The following is a 19,858-nucleotide window of genomic DNA, read 5'->3' as shown; positions in this document are numbered from 1 at the left end:
CACGTGCCGACAGCATTCCCTCCTCCCAATTTCAAGTTCAGGGAAAAATAAAATTCTCTAATCTTTCAAACCGAGTCAGACTGGAGGACGGCACTGATGTAGGTGCTCCAAAATAGGTCACCAGCCCATCCGCAAACCAACGATGAGAGGTGGCCGGGGGCACAGGATGGCCTTTGGGACAGAGCTCCGTCTCCCTGACCTCAGGATGGGGCAAGAGGGAACACACAAGGGCAGTCTGGGGTCTGAAGAGGAGAGCATCACACCCGTCTGGTGCAGCCTGGAAAAGCCAGAAAGCTCTCTGCATGGCCACAGGGAGCCCAGTTCCCCAGGGAGCCACGTGGGCAGCACCCTGGCCCCTAGCCCATGCTGGAACTCATCCCTGGGCCCCGTCTACCTGGAGACTTGAACCCAGACCTACTGCCTTCCAGCCCAGGGCTCAAACCACCCGCAAGCTGGCCATTAATCTCAGAATCGAACTGAGTTTCACAAAACATTTTGTCCCTTGAAGTAGGGACAGCCCTGGAGAGTGAGGCCCCTGTCCCTTTCAAGGCTGTGGCCTTCAGCCGGTGTTGCTCATTGGGGAGAGGAGGGAGGACGCTGGCTCTGCTCCTGAGACGCCCCGTCTGGGACACGGGGACAGTAACACAAGTCCCATGGGGAGGATGGGGACGACCGCGCCTGCCCAGCCCGCAGCATGGAGCCTGCCTACAACGGCCCCACTGGTATCATCCTTGAGAGGAGTGGGGCCGCTCGGGGCCACCAACCACAGAGATCCCAGCAGCTTCTCGGTTGGAGAAACACTTTGTGAAGGACCAAAATGGAACCACAGGCACAAAGCCTGGGGCGCGTGTGTTGGAGGCAGCACAGGCAGGGACAGGACTGTGGGGATGAAGAGCCAGGGACACCTGGGGACAGCCCACGGGGGCTGGACGGGTGACTGGGGAGGAGACCACTTCTGCATTCAGGTTTTGTCAAAAACCTAAAGAAGGAGAGTTTACAGAGAAACGTTGCGAAGATCACAAAACATACAGGTTCCAATATATATATTTTTTACGATTCTTTTTATTTCCCCCTTTTTTTTTCCACTGGGGAGCAGCAAGGGGCCAAGGAGAGTGACAACCTGGACGGGAAGGGGATGCTAATGTCACACTGTCCTCTGAGCCCACTGCTGGAGCCCTGAGTGGGGAGCATGGGGCAGAGGAGCCAGGAGACACAGCAGCTCTGCAGCCCCCTCCCTGTGATCAAAGCCCCCGCTCTGTCCTGGAGTGTTTGGGGAAACCCGGGTGCCCCCGGTGTGGGCATTTGGGAAGGCTCTGAGGACGCCCAGCTCCCTGGGGAACAGGGCCCTGGACCGAGACTCTGTGCTACTACCTCCACGTCCCTGGGTGTCCACAGAGCAGGGGACATGCTGGGGGAGGCGGCCCAACTTGCGAAGCACCGCGGGGGGCTGCTTGGGGCATCCGGCAACGAAGCCCGGTCGGTGACTTCCAGGGGAGCGGGGTGTGGACGGTCCAGGCCATCCGCCCACGGCCCAGCAGCCCAAGGCTGTGACCCCAGCTCTGCTGTGACGGGCCAGGCTGTGTGACAAGACTGTGATGGCCCAGGGCCCAGCTGGGGTGCTCTTGCACAACTGGGACTTGGCTGGGGACCAGGTGGAGGCCACCTGAGGGCTCAGGGCAGGGGAAGATGAGGGAGCCCCCAGACTTGCCATCTCCACCTCTGCCCAGTGCGGTCGGCTTTGCCTTCCAGCTTTTCTTTTCTGAACCCCAGGTATTTTATTATTATTGTTATTTTAGAGACGGTCTTGCTGTGTTGCCCAGGCTGCAGTGCAGTGGTGGGATCATGGCTCACTGCAGCCTCGACCTCCTAGGCTCAAGCGATCCTCCTGCCTCAGCCTCCCAAAAAACAGACCACAGGCACTGGCCCCACACCCACCAAACTTATTTTATTTAGAGATGGGGTCTTGCCACGTTGCCCAGGCTGGCCTCGCCCTCCTGGGCTCAAGCAATCCTTCCGCCTCAGCCTCCTGAGTAGCTGGGGCTTCAGGTGCAAGCTATGGGACCCGCTCTGAGCTGTGAGTATCTGAAACGTGACCGCTGTGGTGTTCCCACTTATGGATTCCCGCCTCGCGGGCATAACCCTCCTGGCCACAGGCTGTGCTGTCCAGCTCTGCAAAGACAAGACTCACCCCTTAGCCCCCAGAGTTGGAAAGACACAGAAGCAGGTGCATGGAGCAGAGCCAGGCGTGCGTAAGGTGCAAAGCAGGCCCCATGGCAGCGGCCACAGCCACACTGGCCTGGGCTGGGTGGGAATGGGACAGGAGGGGCTGAAGCAGATGGCACAGCCCTCGGAGTCCTGTCCAAATGGAGGTGAGGACGAGGCGGATGTCTGGCCACCCATAGGCCTCGGGAAGCAGGGTCACAGGTTCTGCTGACCAGCGTCTTTCGTGGAGGACTAAGACTGGGGAGGGACGCTCCCAGGGCACGAGGGGGGCTCCCGAGAAACTCACAGTCGCGGGAGAAAACATCAGAGCACTGGGACTGAAGAGACGGGGAGCATCCACTTGTCTTGCTCGGGAGGTGGGGACACAGCCGACAGCTATCCCTGAGGCATCTCTGAGCACTGTTGGAGGGTCCAGGAAGTGCCCCCCCGACCCTGCACCCCCGATCAAGACTTTGCCATGTTGCCCACAGCCAGGGGAGTGGGGCCGCCAGGGAGGGCAGGCACAGGCAGTCCCCAAGGCCATGAGGACGAGGGCCATGGCCGAGCTTCCAGCAGCTGCCCTGGTTCACCTGGTTCACTTGTGTCCAACAGGAACCCCCAGAGACTCTGCCTAGGAAGCTGGAGTGAGCCCGGCCTTCCCCTGTGGATGAGAGGGTGGGCAGCTGCTGACCCCCAGCCCCGCCCTGGCTGCCTGTGCGCACAGGGCCTGCCCTGACTTTCCGGACTCTCTGACCAGCGGAGCCTGGTCCTTGATGGCCAGAGCTGAGCAGGGAGGGGAGGGAATGTTCCAGAATGACGACAGGTGAGAAGCATGCAGGAAGCAGAAGTCTCTCAGACTCCCCAGGCCGGCCTGGCTGGCAGAACTGGTTCCCAGCCCTTTACTCCCCCACCCCCCGCCCCCACAAGGACCTGAGCCCCAATCCAGGGCCTGGTGTGGCAACAGCCCGAGGGCTGGACCCTGACCCACCGTCCCGCCGTCCTTGGACCAAAAAGCGCAGGAGCCAGTGACCAGGCCAGGGAGCCTCTCTCTTTTTCTGTTTCCTTTTAATGACCTCATTTCAAAGAAGAGCCGTCTCCTGACAAGGGACGTTTCCCAGGGAGGAGACGTGTTAGTGCAACAAAGACCAGGCCCTGGCAGCCACGAAAGCCCTCCAGATGCCTTGAGGACGCCATGACCGGGTGGGGACAGACAATGACAAGAGGCAAGACAGCCGCTCAGCCACCCTGCCAGTCCCAGGCACTGTGCCAGAGCCTGCCCCATCCTGGGCCGGGGGCTAAGGCACCAGGGCGGCGGGAGCGCAGGCCAGACTGGGCAGTCGCAGTGCCGGGCCTCAGCAGACCTGCGCCTCGGGCTCGCAGCCCCCGACCTGCAGCCCCTTGCTCAGGAGGAAGGCGTCCTGCTTGGGGTCACGGCCCAGGAAGCGCTTCAGCATGGCGCTGGCATCCTCGGAACCGCCGGGTCTCAGGATGCAGCTTCTGTAATCCATGCCGACCTGCCGAGGAGACAGGGCACTGTGTGCGGGTGGGGACCCAGGGAGGAAGGCAGAGGACCCCAGGAGTCTGCACACCCTCGCCTGGGGGGCCTCGGAGCAACCCCTTCCAGGCTCCCAGGGAGGCCCGGGGGCCGCCTGCATCAGCACAGGTGGGAGAGCGCAGGTGCCTTTCATCAGAATCTCAGAGTGGGGGTGTGCACTGAGGGGCCAGCAGAGCCCCGAACTCCCCAAACTCCCGAGGTGGCTCCCGCCATCAGCCCCCACTGAAATCCCAGGCGAGCCCACAAACAGAAGTGGCTGAGCCTCCGGCTGGACAATGTGGAAGCCGCTCGCGCTCTGGGCCGCCCTAAAGGCCCGGGTTTGAGCCCAGCCCTGTGACTGCGGGACTACGGGCAGGTGAGGCAGAGATGAGACTGCGAGGTGCCGGTGCCAGCCACCAAGGAGACCCCAACGCCCCAGAGCCCCGCAGGAGCTTGCGCGGACTGCAGGCTGCAGAGCCAGGGAGCCACAGTCCCAGCTCCCACCCGGGGGACTCCACCTCAACAGCCCCCGGCCGGTCCTCAGAGGTGGGACCCCCTCACCTCAGCAGCAGGGGGAGCTGCTGGAAGCTGCCTCAGGAGGGGGGAGGTCCCTGCTGGGCTGTGAAGACAGGGGGCTTGTCGGACCATTGCTCCCCCAGGTCCTGGCCTCTGCACCTCTATAAAGGGAGCGGCTGAGTGCCTGGGCTTGGTGGCTCTGAGGTACCTGCAGGCTGCCCAGTGCAATGTTGCACCCAGACAGGGCAGGGCCGGCCCTCAAAGCTGGTAGCCACCTGTTCCTTGTGAGGGACTCTGGCGGCTGTCCCGAGCCTGGGTCACACCAAGTCAGCGGGAGGCACAGGCTCACATGGCGTAACGGCCGCACTTCACAGTGAGGAAACTGGAGGTTGGAGGAGCAAATGAATGGCAAACGCCAAGCCTTCCCCAGAGAAGGGTCTGTCTCAGCCCATGGCTCTGAGGCCGATCACGCAGATCCCGGAAGGACTCGTATGGGAAGACACGGAGCTCCCAGCACTCACAGCCCGAGGCCTGAGGGGCCAGCGTGGAGCTTCCTGCAGGGCCCGGGGAGGAGCTGTGGGCAGCACCGCACCAAGACCAGCAGGTGCCTCGGCCGGGACGGCTCACCCGGCACACCCAGGCCCAGGCCAAAGGTGTGCTTTTCTCAGCCCCACCCTGCCGTTCAGGACGCCCTCCCTGTCCCCGGTCCCCGCGTACCTTGCCGTTCAGGACGCCCTCCTGGTCCCCGGTCCCCGGTCCCCATGTACCCTGCCGTTCAGGACGCCCCCCCTGTCCCCAGTCCCCCCGTACCCTGCCGTTCAGGACGCCCTCCTGGTCCCCGGTCCCCGGTCCCCATGTACCCTGCCGTTCAGGACACCCTCCCTGTCCCCGGTCCCCGCATACCCTGCCGTTCAGGACGCCCTCCTGGTCCCCGGTCCCCGGTCCCCATGTACCCTGCCGTTCAGGACGCCCCCCCTGTCCCCGGTCCCCGCGTACCCTGCCGTTCAGGACGCCCTCCCGGTCCCCGGTCCCCGGTCCCCATGTACCCTGCCGTTCAGGACGCCCCCCCTGTCCCCGGTCCCCGCGTACCTTGCCGTTCAGGACGCCCTCCCTGTCCCCGGTCCCCGCGTACCTTGCTGTTCAGGACGCCCTCCTGCTTGAAGCGCGTGTGGAACATGTCCATGGAATACACCTCGCTCCACAGGTACCCGTAGTACTGGGCGTCGTAGCCACCTGCCAGATGGCCGAAGGTTGCAGGCATGTTGGTTCCTGGGACGGACACATGGCAGGGTTCACACTGTAGCCCCCACCCCATGCTCCTCCTCCAGGAGAAGACAACCAGCCAGACTCCTGAGACCGCCTGCCCGGAACAGGGAGAAGCTGGAGGATCACAGTGAGGGCTGAGACCAGCCGGATACTTCTAGAACCAGAGCCAGCCACAAAGCGAGGGCCACAAGTCTCCGCCCCCTCTCCTGGAAGGACTGGAGCTCATTTAACGGGGCTGTCAGCTGCCACAGAGCAACGTCCCCATTATGAGACTGTGTCAATAAAGCAAGGCACGCCCACGCAACAGCACAGGCCACGCTGCTGAAAACACTTTTGGAAAGATTTTTGAAGTCTATGGAGTGTTAAGCCAGCAAAACACCACCCATGTTAAAATCATGCTGCATTTCCAAATTCTGGATCCTCGCAAGCGTGTGTGAACACACATGCACACAGGACAACAGGTGTGCATGGAAACAGGGCCCACTTCTCATCGTCAGGATCGGAAATTCCTAGGCCTTCCTGTACTTCTCCAGGCTTTTTACAAAGCATGTGTCATACATTTGAATCAGGAAAACGCCAGCTTCATTCAAAGCAGAGGCTCCAGGGAACTCACTCCTCCTGGGGGCTGGGGCTGCACACCCGTCCCTGACCCTGGGCCTGCAGCTGCATCTCAGCTGGGGCTGTCCCCCGAGGAGCCTGGGACGCGCTCCGTGGCTCCCCAGCAGGGACTCCTGCACTTGCTAAGTGAAGCATGGGGACCAACTCCCTTCACCTTCCCAGGGAAGCAGCTGAGGCCCCAAATTCCAGGGTGTGCCCGGCTCAAGGGTGGCTACCTGGCGTGGCCGGGACCCCGAGGATCTCCTGGCAGAGCCGCGCATACTCCTCGGCGGGGTCTGCATCCGTCTGCGTGTGCAGGGCCTGGTCCACCTTGGCGAGGACGATCTGGCGCAGGTTGAAGAGGCCTGGGCGGGAGGGAAGGAGGGAGCTGGCCTCTGCACCTGCCCCGGCCCACTCTGCCCAGAGCTCCGACCCCCACCCGGGGCACATGCCAGGCCCCAGCTGTGTGCCGCCCCCCGAGGTTAGCGCCCTTCCCCGGACGGGGCGGGTGCACCTGTATTGGCCTGCCGGGACTCAATGAGCTTCTCCAGGAGCTCCTGGGGCACGGCGCTGCCTGTGCGGTAGTGCCGCGACATCCGCAGCAGCGGCTCCTGCTCCCACACCCAGTTCTCCAGCATCTGCGAGGGCGCCTCCACAAAGTCCCGCTCCACGTGGGTCCCGCTGAACATGGCGAACTCCGCCTGCAGGGATGGGGCAGAGCCTCAGAGTGCCCAGGCCCTGCCTAGCCCGTTCCCACCGGCCTGGCCCGTGTCAGCTGCCACAGTGCAAACGGGGCGAGTGCACAGGTGATGCGCTGGGCCCGGCCCTCCCACCCCAAAACTGGAAAACGACTGGGACCCGGAGGCCCCTGGGCTGCTGCTGGCTGCCGGTGGCAGCAGGACACACCTGAAGATGCCGGCCACATGACCCCGTCCCTGGAGGCCACCCACGCTTCTCCTCTAGCCACAGAGCTGCTGCTCCCTGAAAGCTCCGCACCCCGAGGGGTTGGGACCTGGGGACGGCCAGGTCCGGGTGGGGACGCTGTGAGGCATGCTGCATCTCCCTGCTCCTGTGTGTGTGGAACCTTCCCTAAAAGCACAGCCCTTGACTGAGTCCCGCTGGAACCATGGCAGGCAGCCAACGGCGAGGGAACTCCTGGGTGATCCTCAAGGTCCTCTCTGCAACACCGAGGCTTTTCCGTTCCAAGGACCACGCAGCCACGCTCCTTGTCCCGACGGAACGCACCAAGGGACTCGCCGTGCCAGGCGCCGGGGACACGCAGAAAGCAGCATGCAAAGCAGGCTTGCAGGCACGTGCGTGGGCACCTGTGCGAGCACCTGTGTGGATGTGCACACGCGTGTGCTGGCTACGAGTGCTGTGCAAACAGTGTGGCAGGGAAGCCAGGAAAGGTGGACACACGGTCGATCCTCATTCCTGGACTCCGTGTTTTCAAACTCGCCTACTAAGATCCACAGAAACCCCAGAGGCCAGCACTGCGGCGCCCCTAAGCAGACGGTCCTCAGACGGGCCGTGCTCTGTCTTCTCGCTTCGGCTCATTTTATGAGCAAGTGTCCTTTTCTCAGTGTAGTGGGGGCACGGTGTTTGCATCTTTGTGCTCTTGGTGATTTTGTGTTTAAAAGGCCCCAAGCGTTGTGCAGAGCACTGTCTCGTCTCCTTCAGCACCAGGAGGCCATGATGTGCCTCGTGGGGACACCCTGTGTGTGCAAGCTGTGCTCAGGTGTGGGTGACAGAGCCACCAGCCATGTGTTCAACGTGAACCCGTCAGCGCTGTACAGCAGTAAGGTGTCTTGAACCCAAAACACACACAGTAAGGTTCTGGAATGATCAGTTGGCGAACACGTGACCAGAGGCTCCTGGGAACCCAGCCCTGGGTCCCCTTGGAGGGACAGGTCTGCATGCACTTCTCAGGGTTCTCAGTGACTTCATAGGACAGAGCCTTTCTGAGGAGCAATTGCTGACTGTGTGCCAGGAAAGACGCTTGCAACAAGATGGCACCATGTTGGCCAGGCTGGTCTTGAGCTCCTGACCTCAGGTGATCTACCCGCCTCGGCCTCCCAAAGTGCTGGGATTACAGGCGTGGACCACCACGCCTGGCCAGGATGTGACTACTTAGAGACAGGATGTCTAAGGAGGTCACTACGGTCAAGTGAGGTTGTTGGGCGGGCCCTGATCCGGCATGACTGGGGTCCCTGTAAGAAGACGAGACGGGGACCCACACAGAAGGACGACCACATGAGGATGCGGGGAGGTGGTGGCGGCCACAAGCCAAGGAGGGACCTCGAGGGAGCCAACCCTGCTGACACTGTGACCTCCGACTCCAGCCTCTAGGACCATGAGGAAATACACGCACCTTGTGTAAGCCCTGGTCTGTGGTGTTTTGCTGGGGCAGCCCCAGGACACGGGCATGACAGGGAGTCACCATCTTTGGGTGGCATTGGATGAAGGAGCCACCGGGCGGGTGCAGAGAGAGCCGGAAGCCGAAGCCCCAGGCTTGGGCCTCGCTGACCACAGGCAGCCCCTGCCCCTGCCCCTGCCCCTGCCCCTGCCCGGGCCCGCACCCACCTGGGAGCAGAGCTGGTGCATCACGTGGCCAAACTCATGGAAGTAGGTCTCTACCTCGTCATGCTGCAGCAGCGAGGGCGCGTCGGCTGTGGGCTTGGTGAAGTTGGCCACCATGGCCGCGATGGCGATCTGGCGGCTCCCATCCTGCCGCAGGCAGCCGGGCTGCAGGCCAAAGCAGGCCGCGTGCCCGTACTTTCCTTCCCTGGGGAGGGAGGCAGCGTCAGGCCCCGCAGGGACTAGAGACACCGCAAGAGTCCCTGACTCCGCATCCCTCAGCCCACCTGACTGCTAACCCAGACCGCCGGGCACCTCTGAGGTTCTAAACCTCCCTCTCAGCAGAGGTGGCTTGGCGCAGGGCAGCATGAAAACCACGGCCAGGCCCCGGCTGCCATCCCTCCCCTAAAGGACTCCGGCCTGGGCAGAGCTGCGCCCTGTCCGGGTGGCTGAGACTGGAAACGGGGACAGCTGCATTTTCGGCCCCTGTGGTGTGCCCACGGGTGCTACGTCTCGGGGTTCATCCCCGAGACCCCATGGAGCAGGCAACGACTTCCTTCCCATCTCAGACGGGAACGCCGGGCTCCGAGGAGACCCAGGGCCGGGGTGCGCCCCCCGCCCCCGCTGCCCTCACCCACCGCGGGTACAGGTCCAGGTAGAACTTGCCGACCACCTCCCCCGAGGCCGCGTCCCTCGCGGTGTAGAGCCGCACGTCCTCATGCCAGGCACTGGCGCCCTCCTCGTGGTGGAAGACCAGCCCCAGGAGCTCCTGGTAGATGCCCAGCAGCCCGTGCGTGACCACCTGCACGGGGAAGTACTCCTTGAGCAGGTTCTGGTCCACGCGGTAGCGCGTCTCCTCCACCTGGTTCATGTAGTAGCGCATGTCCCAGGCATGGATGCGGCCGTCGAAGGGCAGGCCCCGGCGCTCGCACTCCGCACGCTTCAGCTCCAGAATCACCGCACGCTCCTGCTCCCCCAGGGGCTTCAGCTTCTGCGCCAGCTCATCTGCGGGGAGGGCGGAAAGGTGGGCCTCTCGCCTTGCAGGCTCCTCCATGGCTCGCCCGCCCGCGGCCGTGACTTTGTCAGGCTCCCCATTCCGAAGGGAGGGCCCGCAGTTCCCAGCAACCCCTCGAGGGGCCGAGCATCCTCGTGCTCAGGGTGAGGGGGCGGCGGGGCCGGGTGCAAGCATGGGACTGACCCCAGGGCCTGGGCGCTTCCCTGTTCTGTAAGGGTCCCTCGGGGGGAGTGAGGGAGCCAGGGCAGGCGTCAGAAGTCCCTCTTCATGGAGGGAAAGGACAGGGCTCTAGGGGTAGCACCGACTGTCCCCTGGGGTGACCCTGAGAACCTTCCCCACAGGGACCCCGGTGGAGGAGGAAGGAAGGGCTACCTAGGAAGGTGGCCACGGTCTGGCTGGTCTTGGCCATGTTCATCTCCAGGACATAGTCGGCGTGCGTGTGGAACCCCAGCAGGCGGGACTTCTGGGCCCGCAGCGTCACCAGCTCCTTGAGGATAGCGCAGTTCTCCTGCAACCGACACCACCACACTGTCACCCAGGGGCGCCACTCCCTCCACCTCCAGGGCCAGCACGCCCTGTCCCAGGGCCAAAGGCTCATATCCAGCTCCGTCTGACCTCCGGTCCCTGCCCCTCTCGGCCTGTGTTACTACACAACTCCTCTGGTCATGCCACCAGTGTTATCATAATCCCAAGTCCTTTTTGGAACCAGAAGGGGTGCAGATGACTCTAAGGCCTCACACGGAACGTGGTATGGGGACCAGGGGCTGTCCGAGGAGCCTCCGAGGGCATCACTGCTGCATGTGGGGACACCCCCATGTCCAGGCCTTGGTTCCCAGTCTCATGGGCTCTGCCTATCGCCACCGGCAAATGACATGCACACAGCCTCACTTCTGAGGACTGGCACTGCCAACCAAGCCAGTGGGGGTGGGGGAGGATGCATGAAAGCCACGTGAGGTGTTTACGAGGAGAAACAGAGGCCTGTTCAGGACAGATGTGCCCACCAGCTGGGTCCACAGGAAACCCAGCTGTAACCAGCAGGTGCGTGCAGAGCAGCCAGCCAAATAGGGGCCAGGCCGACCGCCAGCAGCAAGGTCTCTGAGGCGGCACATCCCCCGGGACCTGGAACTCAGCCCACCCGTGTGCGCCCTCTTGGCCTGGCCCTCACTCTGCCACTGGGACCCAAGCCTGGGGACCAGGACGGGATTGCCCAGTTGACCTTCCAAGGCGCAGTGGGGAAGTCGAGGTGTGCCCAGTCCACGGGTCCACCTACTTAGGCTTAACAGCAACGTGAATTCACAGCCAACATGTAGAGGGCAGGCCACGCCCCATCTGAGCAGACTGAGTTCCCGGTCCCTGAACAGCGAGGAGCACACCCCCGCCTTGCAGTGATCGGTGCCCACCTGTACCCCCATTGGTACCCACCCGTCCCCCACCCCCCGCAGTGATGGGCGCCCACCCGTCCCCCCAGTGGTGCCTGCCCATCCCCCTGCAGTGATGGGCGCCCACCCGCTCCCCTGCAGTGATGGGCACCCGCCCGTCCCCCTGCAGTGATGGGCACCCGCCCGTCCCCCCATTGGTGCCTGCCCATCCCCCTACAGTGATGGGCGCCTACCCGTCCCCCTGCAGTGATGGGCACCCGCCCATCCCCCTGCAGTGATGGGCACCCGCCCGTCCCCTTGCAGTGATCAGTGCCCGCCCATCCCTTTGCAGTGATCAGCGTGTATCCCCCTTTCGCCAGCCGCACAAGCACCAACTTGGTGTCGTCAGGGGACCAAGAGGCCCACTCCTAGAGCCTCTGCCTGTTCCAGATGGCGAATGGGAGACGTGCAGAGACCACCTGACCGACCACACCATGGCGCCGTGGACAGTTACATGTGTCCCTGTGGGAACGGCCGTCTGACGCCAGTCACAGCGAGATAGCCCAGTCACAACCCACCTGTGGACCCAGGCTCAGGTCCGGGCACCATCATTTAAGACAAAAGGAATTATCTGGGCTGACACACCTGAGGGGCGGCTCCAGATAAGGGAGGGATGAGACATGCGCGCGGCCAGATGCTCAGAGCAGCAGCAGGAGGCTCAGCTTGGGAAGGATGAACTGGGCCCTGAGCTGTGGCCCCAGGGTCTGGGTGGAGCCCAGCACAGACACCTCCAGGGCACGGCAGAGCCCCACAGGGAGGCCTCTGCTGGCCACTGGGCCTGGCCAGGGAGATTGGGAGGCCAACCAAGTGCAAAGCCTGGAGGTGCCTCACACGCATGGAGCAGACGGGCCCCACAAGGTCCAGACCCACTGTTCTGGGGCCCCCTGGCCGTGCCTTCTCACCTCCTTGCACCGGCAGTTGAAGGCCTCCTCCACTTTCCTCCTGGTCTCAGGCACGTGGCATTTCTTCAGGAGGGGGAAGTAATGGGGGTACTTGAGGGTGACCTTCAACTTGCCGTCCTCCATCTTCTCCAGGGAGTTCAGAAAGTCCTCGGGGAGCCCTCCTATGGGGACAGAACCAGGGTGGCTTTGACAGGACTGATGGGCCCACAGCCTGCACACAGCGTGTGAGGGAAGGGGTGGGCTTCCCCTCTGCCTGGAAAGCTACAAGGGGGCCCTCAGCGAGCAGCCGCAGCCTGGCCACCACCCGCTGCAATTCTTACATCCCCCATCTAACCCCATCAAGAAACACCCTGGCTCCCCCACAGCCTGGCCACCACCTGCCACAGTTCTCACGTCCCGCCCCTAACCCCACCAGGAAACCCCCCAGCACCCTCAGAGCAGGATCTCCTGCCCCAGAGAGGTTAAAGCTAAATCCGGCCCAACCCCCGGACAGCGTGGGCTTCCAGGGCGCCGTCACCAACCTCATGTGTGAAGGGAGGAGGGTGGCGGGAAGGGTGGCCCGGCCACTGCACAAGGAAACCAGCGTTAGAGGCAGTGCCTCCCATCAAAGACAAAAACAGCAGGAGAGCCGAGCACGCTGGGCCCTGGGCGGAGAGGGAGGCTCCTCATGGAGAGGGAGGTCCTGCTTTGCTTTTCCTGAAGAACGACCCCCAGGCAGAGCCTCCCGCTCAGAGCTGAGATCTCAGCACGCAGCCCCACGGCTCAGCCACTTTCAAGTGTGTCCCTCCAGAGAGACCCAATTCCTACTCCCAGAGCTTCTCACTGGAGCCCTGCTGTCCCTTCTCCACCCACAAAACCCCTGGCAGGACACAGTTCACCCCGCTGCCCGGCAGCCACACCCTCCCACCTGGCCCCTGCCCGACAGCCTCAAGAGAAGTGGGGGCGGCAGCATCCCGGACTGAAACCCTCTGGGGTTCCTACCTCATGGCTCGGGAGACGCCAGGGCCACCGTGCCTCAGGCTTGCAGCTTCAATGCAAAGACTGGTTCACCTCAACCCCAGGGCGGTCAGGGTGGAAAGAATGATCGGGAGCTCACGCCGACCCCAGGGCGGTCAGGGTGGAAAGAATGATCGGGAGCTCACGCCGACCCCAGGGGAGTCAGGGTGGAAAGAATGATCGGGAGCTCACGGGGACCCCAGGGCGGTCAGGGTGGAAAGAATGATCGGGAGCTCACGCCGACCCCAGGGCGGTCAGGGTGGAAAGAATGATCGGGAGCTCACGCCGACCCCAGGGCGGTCAGGGTGGAAAGAATGATCGGGAGCTAACGCCGACCCCAGGGTGGTCAGGGTGGAAAGAATGATCGGGAGCTCACCCCGACCCCAGGGCACTAGGGGTGGAAAGAATGATCGGGAGCTCACAGGGACCCCAGGGGAGTCAGGGTGGAAAGAATGATCGGGAGCTCACGCCGACCCCAGGGCGGTCAGGGTGGAAAGAATGATCGGGAGCTCACGACGACCCCAGGGGAGTCAGGGTGGAAAGAATGATCGGGAGCTCACGGGGACCCCAGGGCGGTCAGGGTGGAAAGAATGATCGGGAGCTCACGCCGACCCCAGGGCGGTCAGGGTGGAAAGAATGATCGGGAGCTCACGCCGACCCCAGGGCGGTCAGGGTGGAAAGAATGATCGGGAGCTAACGCCGACCCCAGGGTGGTCAGGGTGGAAAGAATGATAGGGAGCTCACCCCGACCCCAGGGCACTAGGGGTGGAAAGAATGATCGGGAGCTCACAGGGACCCCAGGGGAGTCAGGGTGGAAAGAATGATCGGGAGCTCACGCCGACCCCAGGGCAGTAGGGGTGGAAAGAATGATCGGGAGCTCACGCCGACCCCAGGGCAGTAGGGGTGGAAAGAATGATCGGGAGCTCACAGGGACCCCAGGGAGGCAAGGGTGGAAAGAATGATCCGGTTGGGGGACCAGAGGCAGATGGGGGAAATTTTGGGAGGCCAGCCCGTGGGTGTGGGTGGTGATGAGGGAGCTGAGAGTCCTGTGGCCGGCAGAGCCCCCGCCTTCCCGTTTGTACCCCAGCACCAGCGCGGGCCTGGCAATTGTCTGCCGAGTGACCGCAGCATGAGGGGGAGGCCTCCCGGGACCTGCACACCGTCCTTTCCAAGGACCACGGGCCTTCAAACAGCAGCTCTCCACCTCGACAGTGTGTCACCCAGGAGTGACGGCTGGCGGTCGGAGACGGGAGTTAAAGGACAGCAAGGGAGACGGCTGGGGGGCCCAGCAGCGCTGGACTGGAAGAGAAGCTGCAAAGTGGACTCATGAAAGTTTTTATTTTTTTAGAAAAAGGGTCTTGCTCTGTTGCCCAGGCTGCAATGGATAGTTCACGAATGCATAGTTCACGTTCACTGTGGCTCTGAGCTCCCAGACTCAAGCAATCCCCCTGCCTCAGCCTCCCGAGTGGCTGGGACCTCAGGTGTGTGCCGGCGTGCCCCGCTGCACTTGTGGATTTGATATACAGACACAGAACAGAAGAGTGTGTGTGTCCATGTGTGGTGCAGAGATGCGTGTCTGCTTCCTAACTGTTAACAGTGCCCAGGAATGCTGCTCCCTGGCAGTGGTGAACACATCCGGTGCCTAAGTCACCCTCCACTCAAAGGCGCCAGGTCTCCTCCAAGAAATGGAGCATCTGAGGGCTGGGGCAGGGAGAGCATGGGACGAGCCTGCGACATCACATGTCCAACAGTAAGACTGGGCTCAGAGGCCGAGCCCGCGGTACCGTGCGCCCCACAGTAAGAGAGGGCTCAGAGGCCGAGCCCGCGGTACCGCGGACCCCACAGTAAGAGCGGGCTCAGAGGCCGAGCCCGCGGTACCGCGGACCCCACAGTAAGAGCGGGCTCAGAGGCCGAGCCCGCGGTACCGCGGGCCCCACAGTAAGAGCGGGCTCAGAGGCCGAGCCCGCGGTACCGCGCGCCCCACAGTAAGAGCGGGCTCAGAGGCCGAGCCCGCGGTACCGCGCGCCCCACAGTAAGAGCGGGCTCAGAGGCCGAGCCCGCGATACCGCGCACCCCACAGTAAGCGTGGGCTCAGAGGCCGAGCCCGCGGCACCGCGCGCCCCACAGTAAGAGCGGGCTCAGAGGCCGAGCCCGCGGTACCGCGCACCCCACAGTAAGAGCAGGTTCAGAGGACAGCAGGTGCATTACAAGGACACAGGGATTGTTCGGAGGGACTCCTGAGGGTCCATGTGGGACGATTTGAGCACTGGGATAAATGATAATGAATGATAACCCGGGAATAAGACAGAAGCCTCATGCACACGGACAGTAAGAAGACAGGCAAGGAGGGAAGGTTCGGAGTCACGGCAGGATGACTGATGCCCAGAGGGTGAGGGCGGCAGAAGTCATCCATGGACATGGCAACTAGTGTATGACAATGTGCGAGTGATGGACACTCACAGGTCTCTGCTCTGGTTGGGTGCGTCCCCTCCAAAATGCACCAGGAACTTAATGCCAGAGATGGTGGTGTCGGGAGATGTGGGTGTCGTGAGGTGTTGGTGTCGGGAGGTGGCGGTGTCGGGAGGTGGGGGTGTCGGAAGGTATTGGTGTCGGGAGGTGTGGGTGTCGTGAGGTGTGGGTGTCGTGAGGTGTTGGTGTCGGGAGGTGTTGGTGTCGGGAGGTGGGGGTGTCGGGAGGTGTTGGTGTTGGGAGGTGGGGGTGTCGGGAGGTGGGGGTGTCAGGAGGTGTTAGTGTTGGGAGGTGGTGTGGGGAAGTATTGGTGTTGGGAGGTGTTGGTGTCGGGAGGTGGGGGCGTCGGGAAGTGGGGGTGTCAGGAGGTGTTGGTATCGGGAGGCAGGGGTGTTGGGAGGTGGGTGTGTCGGGAGGTGTTGGTGTTGGGAGGTGGGTGTGTCAGGAGGTGGGGGTGTCCGGAGGTGGAGGTATTGGGAGATGGCAGTGTTGGAGGTGGCGGTGTTGGAGATGGTGGTGTTGGAGGTGGCGGTGTTGGAGGTAGCGGTATTGAGAGGTAGCGGTATTGGGAGATGTGGGTATCGGGAGATGGCAGTGTTGGGAGGTGGCGGTGTTGAGAGGTAGCGGTATCGGGAGATGTGGGTATCGGGAGATGGCGGTGTTGGAGATGGTGGTATTGGGAGATGGCAGGATTAGGTACTGGGGCCTTCAAGAGGCAGCTGGGTCATGTGGGCTCTGCCTTCAGGAATGGATGAATCCATTCATGGATTCATGGATGAAGGGACTGATGGGTTAATGTGGCAGAGGGCCTGGGGCTTTGTGAGGAGGAGAGACCTGGGTGGAACCGGCTCGTTTAGCCCCCTCCCCTTGCCATGTGACACCCTGGCCGCCTCAGGGCTCCAGAGTCCCCACCAGGAAGAAGGCCCTGGCCAGATATGGCCCCTCGACCTGGGACTTCTCAGCCTCCAGAGCTGTGACAAGTTAATTCCTTTTCTTATAAACTACATGGCCTTAGGTTTTCTGTTGTAAGCAGAAGAAAAGGAACTAAGACCATCGCAAGGCGTCTCCTGAGAAATGACGGACCACAAAGGGAAACAGGTCCTGGGTCAGCAGCGGCGGACAGCCCTGGAGACTGTCACCCAACGCGCTAGCCACCTGCATGATGGTGTCACCTGGCCACATGGGACTCAAGCCACCTGCACGGGAGACCCCTCAGGCCCGACAAATGGAACAGCACCCCAAAGAGTTAGACACCAAAATCCACAAACATTCCAGTTTGCAGGATGGCAAACGTGAAAAGAAACAGGCAGCTGAAACGCCGACAAGAACAAAACTGGCTGAAACCGGCTGGAACCCACATGAGCCAGCAGAGTCTGTGCAGAACCAGCTGGCTGATGCCAACTGAACTTCCACTGCGCTTCATACAGACTTCCCCAGGATTCACACCCAGGACCCACGAGCTGGCACGGACAGATAACTGTGTGTGCCCGAGGACCTTCCAGACCTCCCCTTTCCTTCCAACAATCACCTGCTAATCCCAGAATCCACCTCTGCACCTTCTCTCATGAAAGTACTGCCTGAAAGCTGGCACAGGAGGCAGATTTGAGCTGGACGCCCAGTCTCCTTGGGAGTCACTTGCAATGAGAAGCTTTTGTTTCCTCAAATCCTTGGTGCCATGGCATTGGCTTCTAGAACATCAGGCACCGAGTCCTTCTGCTTGCTAACACGAGCAGGCAGGAGAAGCAGCCCCACGGGGATGGTGCAGGTGGCCGCGGGGACGGTGTGGGTGGCCGCGGGATGGCATGGGTGGCTGCGGGAATGATGCGGGTGATCAGTGCACCCACTGAGGGGCAGGCTGGGAAACGTGCTTTACGGCAGATTGTAGCCCGTCGTCTCTCCTGAGTGCCAGAAGCTGAGGGTAGGATGTGCTGCCCGAGACACGGGAGGGCTGAGCAAGTGGCTGGCAGCCAAGCTTGGCAGTGCCCGACCTGCGAGTGTTCCCTCAGGAAACATACGCCCAGGTGACCATACATCAAGCCACCTGTGGAGGCCTCCGGCCATGAGGGCCTTGTCCCCACCCACCACCTCAGAGGCAACTACATTCAGAGTCTAGAACTGGAGGTTATATTCTATAGCACCCATCAGAATATTCCGGCCTGCCTGGGCACGGTGGCTCACGCCTGTAATCCCAGAACTTTGGGAGGTTGAGGCGGGCAGATCCTGAGCCCAGGAGTCTGAGACCACCCTGGCCAACACGGCGAAACCGTCTCTACTAAAAATAAAAAAATTTGCCAGGTGTGATGGCATACGTCTGTAGTCCCAGCTACTCAGGAGGCTGAGACAGGAGAATCACTTGAACCCAGGGGTCGGAGGTTGCAGTGAGTGGAGGTCGCACCACTGCACTCCAGCCTGGGCAACAGAGCAAGACTCCATCTCAAAATAAATAAACAAATAAATTAAATTAAATAAATAAAGGCAGGCAGGAAGTGGGGTCTCAAGGGAAAATTGTGTTTCCCTCAGGGCCACGGCTGAGACTGGCACCCTTGGCCACCCCGTCCGGCCTGGGCTTCCGCCACCGCCAGGGACATTTTCTATCAGGGTGGAATCTTGGTGGGACAGACCATGGCCCTCCCCAAGGAGGGCTCAGAGCTTTTGGCTGTAAACGGCCCTGGAGCGCTCCCGGTGAGGAAAGTCCTCAGCCCAGGACGGTCAGGTCCACGTACTTCGGCCTCCCGCCGCCCTTCAGCACAGAAGCCCACAGGAGGAAGCGGCGGCCCCCGAGGGCCTGGCAGGCCTGCACTGAGTCCCAGGACCGACGGCCACCCGTGCCCCACCGCCCGGCCCCTACCTAGCTCCTGGAGCGTGAAGGGCAGAAAGGTCGTGTCCTCGTTCAGGTTCTTGTTGAAGTCGATGCACAGAAGGCTCAGCTTCTTCTTGATGCGTTTGATGTTCTGGAGAGAAAGGCGGGGCGTGAGGGGAGGGAGAGACAGGGGCGGGCTCCGCGGGGAGACGCAAGGCCTGGGAACCCTCTCACCGAGGGCTGAGGGATTTCCCCAAGAACCAGGCCGAAAGAAGAGGCAACCGAGGAGGAAAGAGTGAGACGGGAGGCGGAGGACAGACAGACACGGAGGCCACGAGGCTGAGCAGTGTGGATTTCAACACCAGCTGCGGCATCCAAAGCTGGGTGACCTCGGGCAACCTCAGGGATGTGCTCCGGTCTGTCAGGTGTGGCCCTGGCCAAGAGTGCTCCAGACCCTCCTATCCATTAAGGAATCACCTTCAGAGCCTGCAGCCTAAGCTTTTCAACATTCTTCTGAGACAGAGACTCGCTCTGTTGCCCAGGCTGGAGTGCAGTGGCATGATCTCGACTCACTGCAGCCTCAACCTCCCAACTCAATTGATCCTCCTGCCTCAGCCTCCTGAGTAGCTAGGACTACAGGTACACGCCACTACACCCAGCTAATTTTTGTATGTTTGGTACAGACGAGGTTTCACCATGTTGCTCAGGCTGGTTTCGAACTCCTGGGCTCAAGCAATCCTCCCACCTCAGCCTCCCAAAGTGCTGGGATTACAGGCATGAGTCACCGTGTCTGGCAGCTTTTGAACATTTTACCCCTTATCTGGTAAAGCTGGTTTTAGAAACAGCTAAAACTCGACCCTGGTGATATGGGATATCAACAAAGGAACTGAATCTTGAGTGGTCCCTCTGGTGGCCTTGAAGGCTGGGAGGTGACCACTATGTGACAAGGACCTGGCTTGAGGCCACATGACACATGACAGGCTGGCAGCAGGGCTGTACTTTGACTCAGATTCTCCTGCTGGAAGCTCCGCCAGGCGGGTCTGGAGCCCAGCTCCATGGGGCCAGAGCAGAAATGCTCATCCGCAGGACAGAGGGCGGCAGCGGGGGGAAACTGTGCCCAGGACTTTGCAGGGAGCCTGTATCTTGTCAGGCAGGCCCTGGTTCAGAACCAGCTGAGGGCTTGCTGGGCCTCTCCTGGGAACAGGCCCCATGCTGGGCAATTCCCAATGTCTCCCCCTCTTGCCATCTCACGTAACAAACCCAGCCATGCCAGGGAAGGCTCTGGAGACTCAATGAGCACACAGGGCTGCGGGGACGTGCTGGAACTCCGCTCGCCAGCATCCGGACCTCACACCTTTTCCGTGCTTCTGTCCTCCAGGCGGGGCTGTCTCTGCTCCCTCCTTGCTTGCTGGCCCTTGTGGGAGAGTTTGTGGCTTCTACCATGCACATGACCACACATGCTGGGCATGCAACAAGCCGAAGGGGTTTGAAAAATAACTGTGGTACAGTGGCTCACACCCGTAATCCCAGCAGTTTGGGAGGCCAAGGCGGGTGAATCACTTGAGG

General features: G+C 61.9%; 1 protein-coding gene across 1 annotated transcript in view; it reads right to left on the bottom strand.

Moving 5' to 3' along the window:
• Positions 1-3,250: 3,250 nt before the first annotated feature.
• The window catches only part of THOP1 (thimet oligopeptidase 1), a 29,504-nt gene continuing 12,896 nt past the window's right edge, over positions 3,251-19,858 (bottom strand). Inside the window, exons 5-13 of the mRNA XM_003819247.4 lie at positions 18,341-18,443; positions 12,028-12,188; positions 10,080-10,215; positions 9,331-9,697; positions 8,699-8,900; positions 6,630-6,816; positions 6,352-6,480; positions 5,385-5,521; positions 3,251-3,716 (exon numbers count right to left, since the gene is read on the bottom strand). Of these exons, the coding sequence (XP_003819295.1) occupies positions 3,555-3,716; positions 5,385-5,521; positions 6,352-6,480; positions 6,630-6,816; positions 8,699-8,900; positions 9,331-9,697; positions 10,080-10,215; positions 12,028-12,188; positions 18,341-18,443 (1,584 nt within the window). The 3' untranslated portion in view covers positions 3,251-3,554. The remainder of the gene's footprint in view (positions 3,717-5,384; positions 5,522-6,351; positions 6,481-6,629; positions 6,817-8,698; positions 8,901-9,330; positions 9,698-10,079; positions 10,216-12,027; positions 12,189-18,340; positions 18,444-19,858) is intronic.

This window comes from Pan paniscus, chromosome 20 (genome assembly GCF_029289425.2).
Source record: "Pan paniscus chromosome 20, NHGRI_mPanPan1-v2.0_pri, whole genome shotgun sequence".
Taxonomy (NCBI): domain Eukaryota; kingdom Metazoa; phylum Chordata; class Mammalia; order Primates; family Hominidae; genus Pan; species Pan paniscus.
This window is presented reverse-complemented; position numbering and strand designations above follow the sequence as displayed.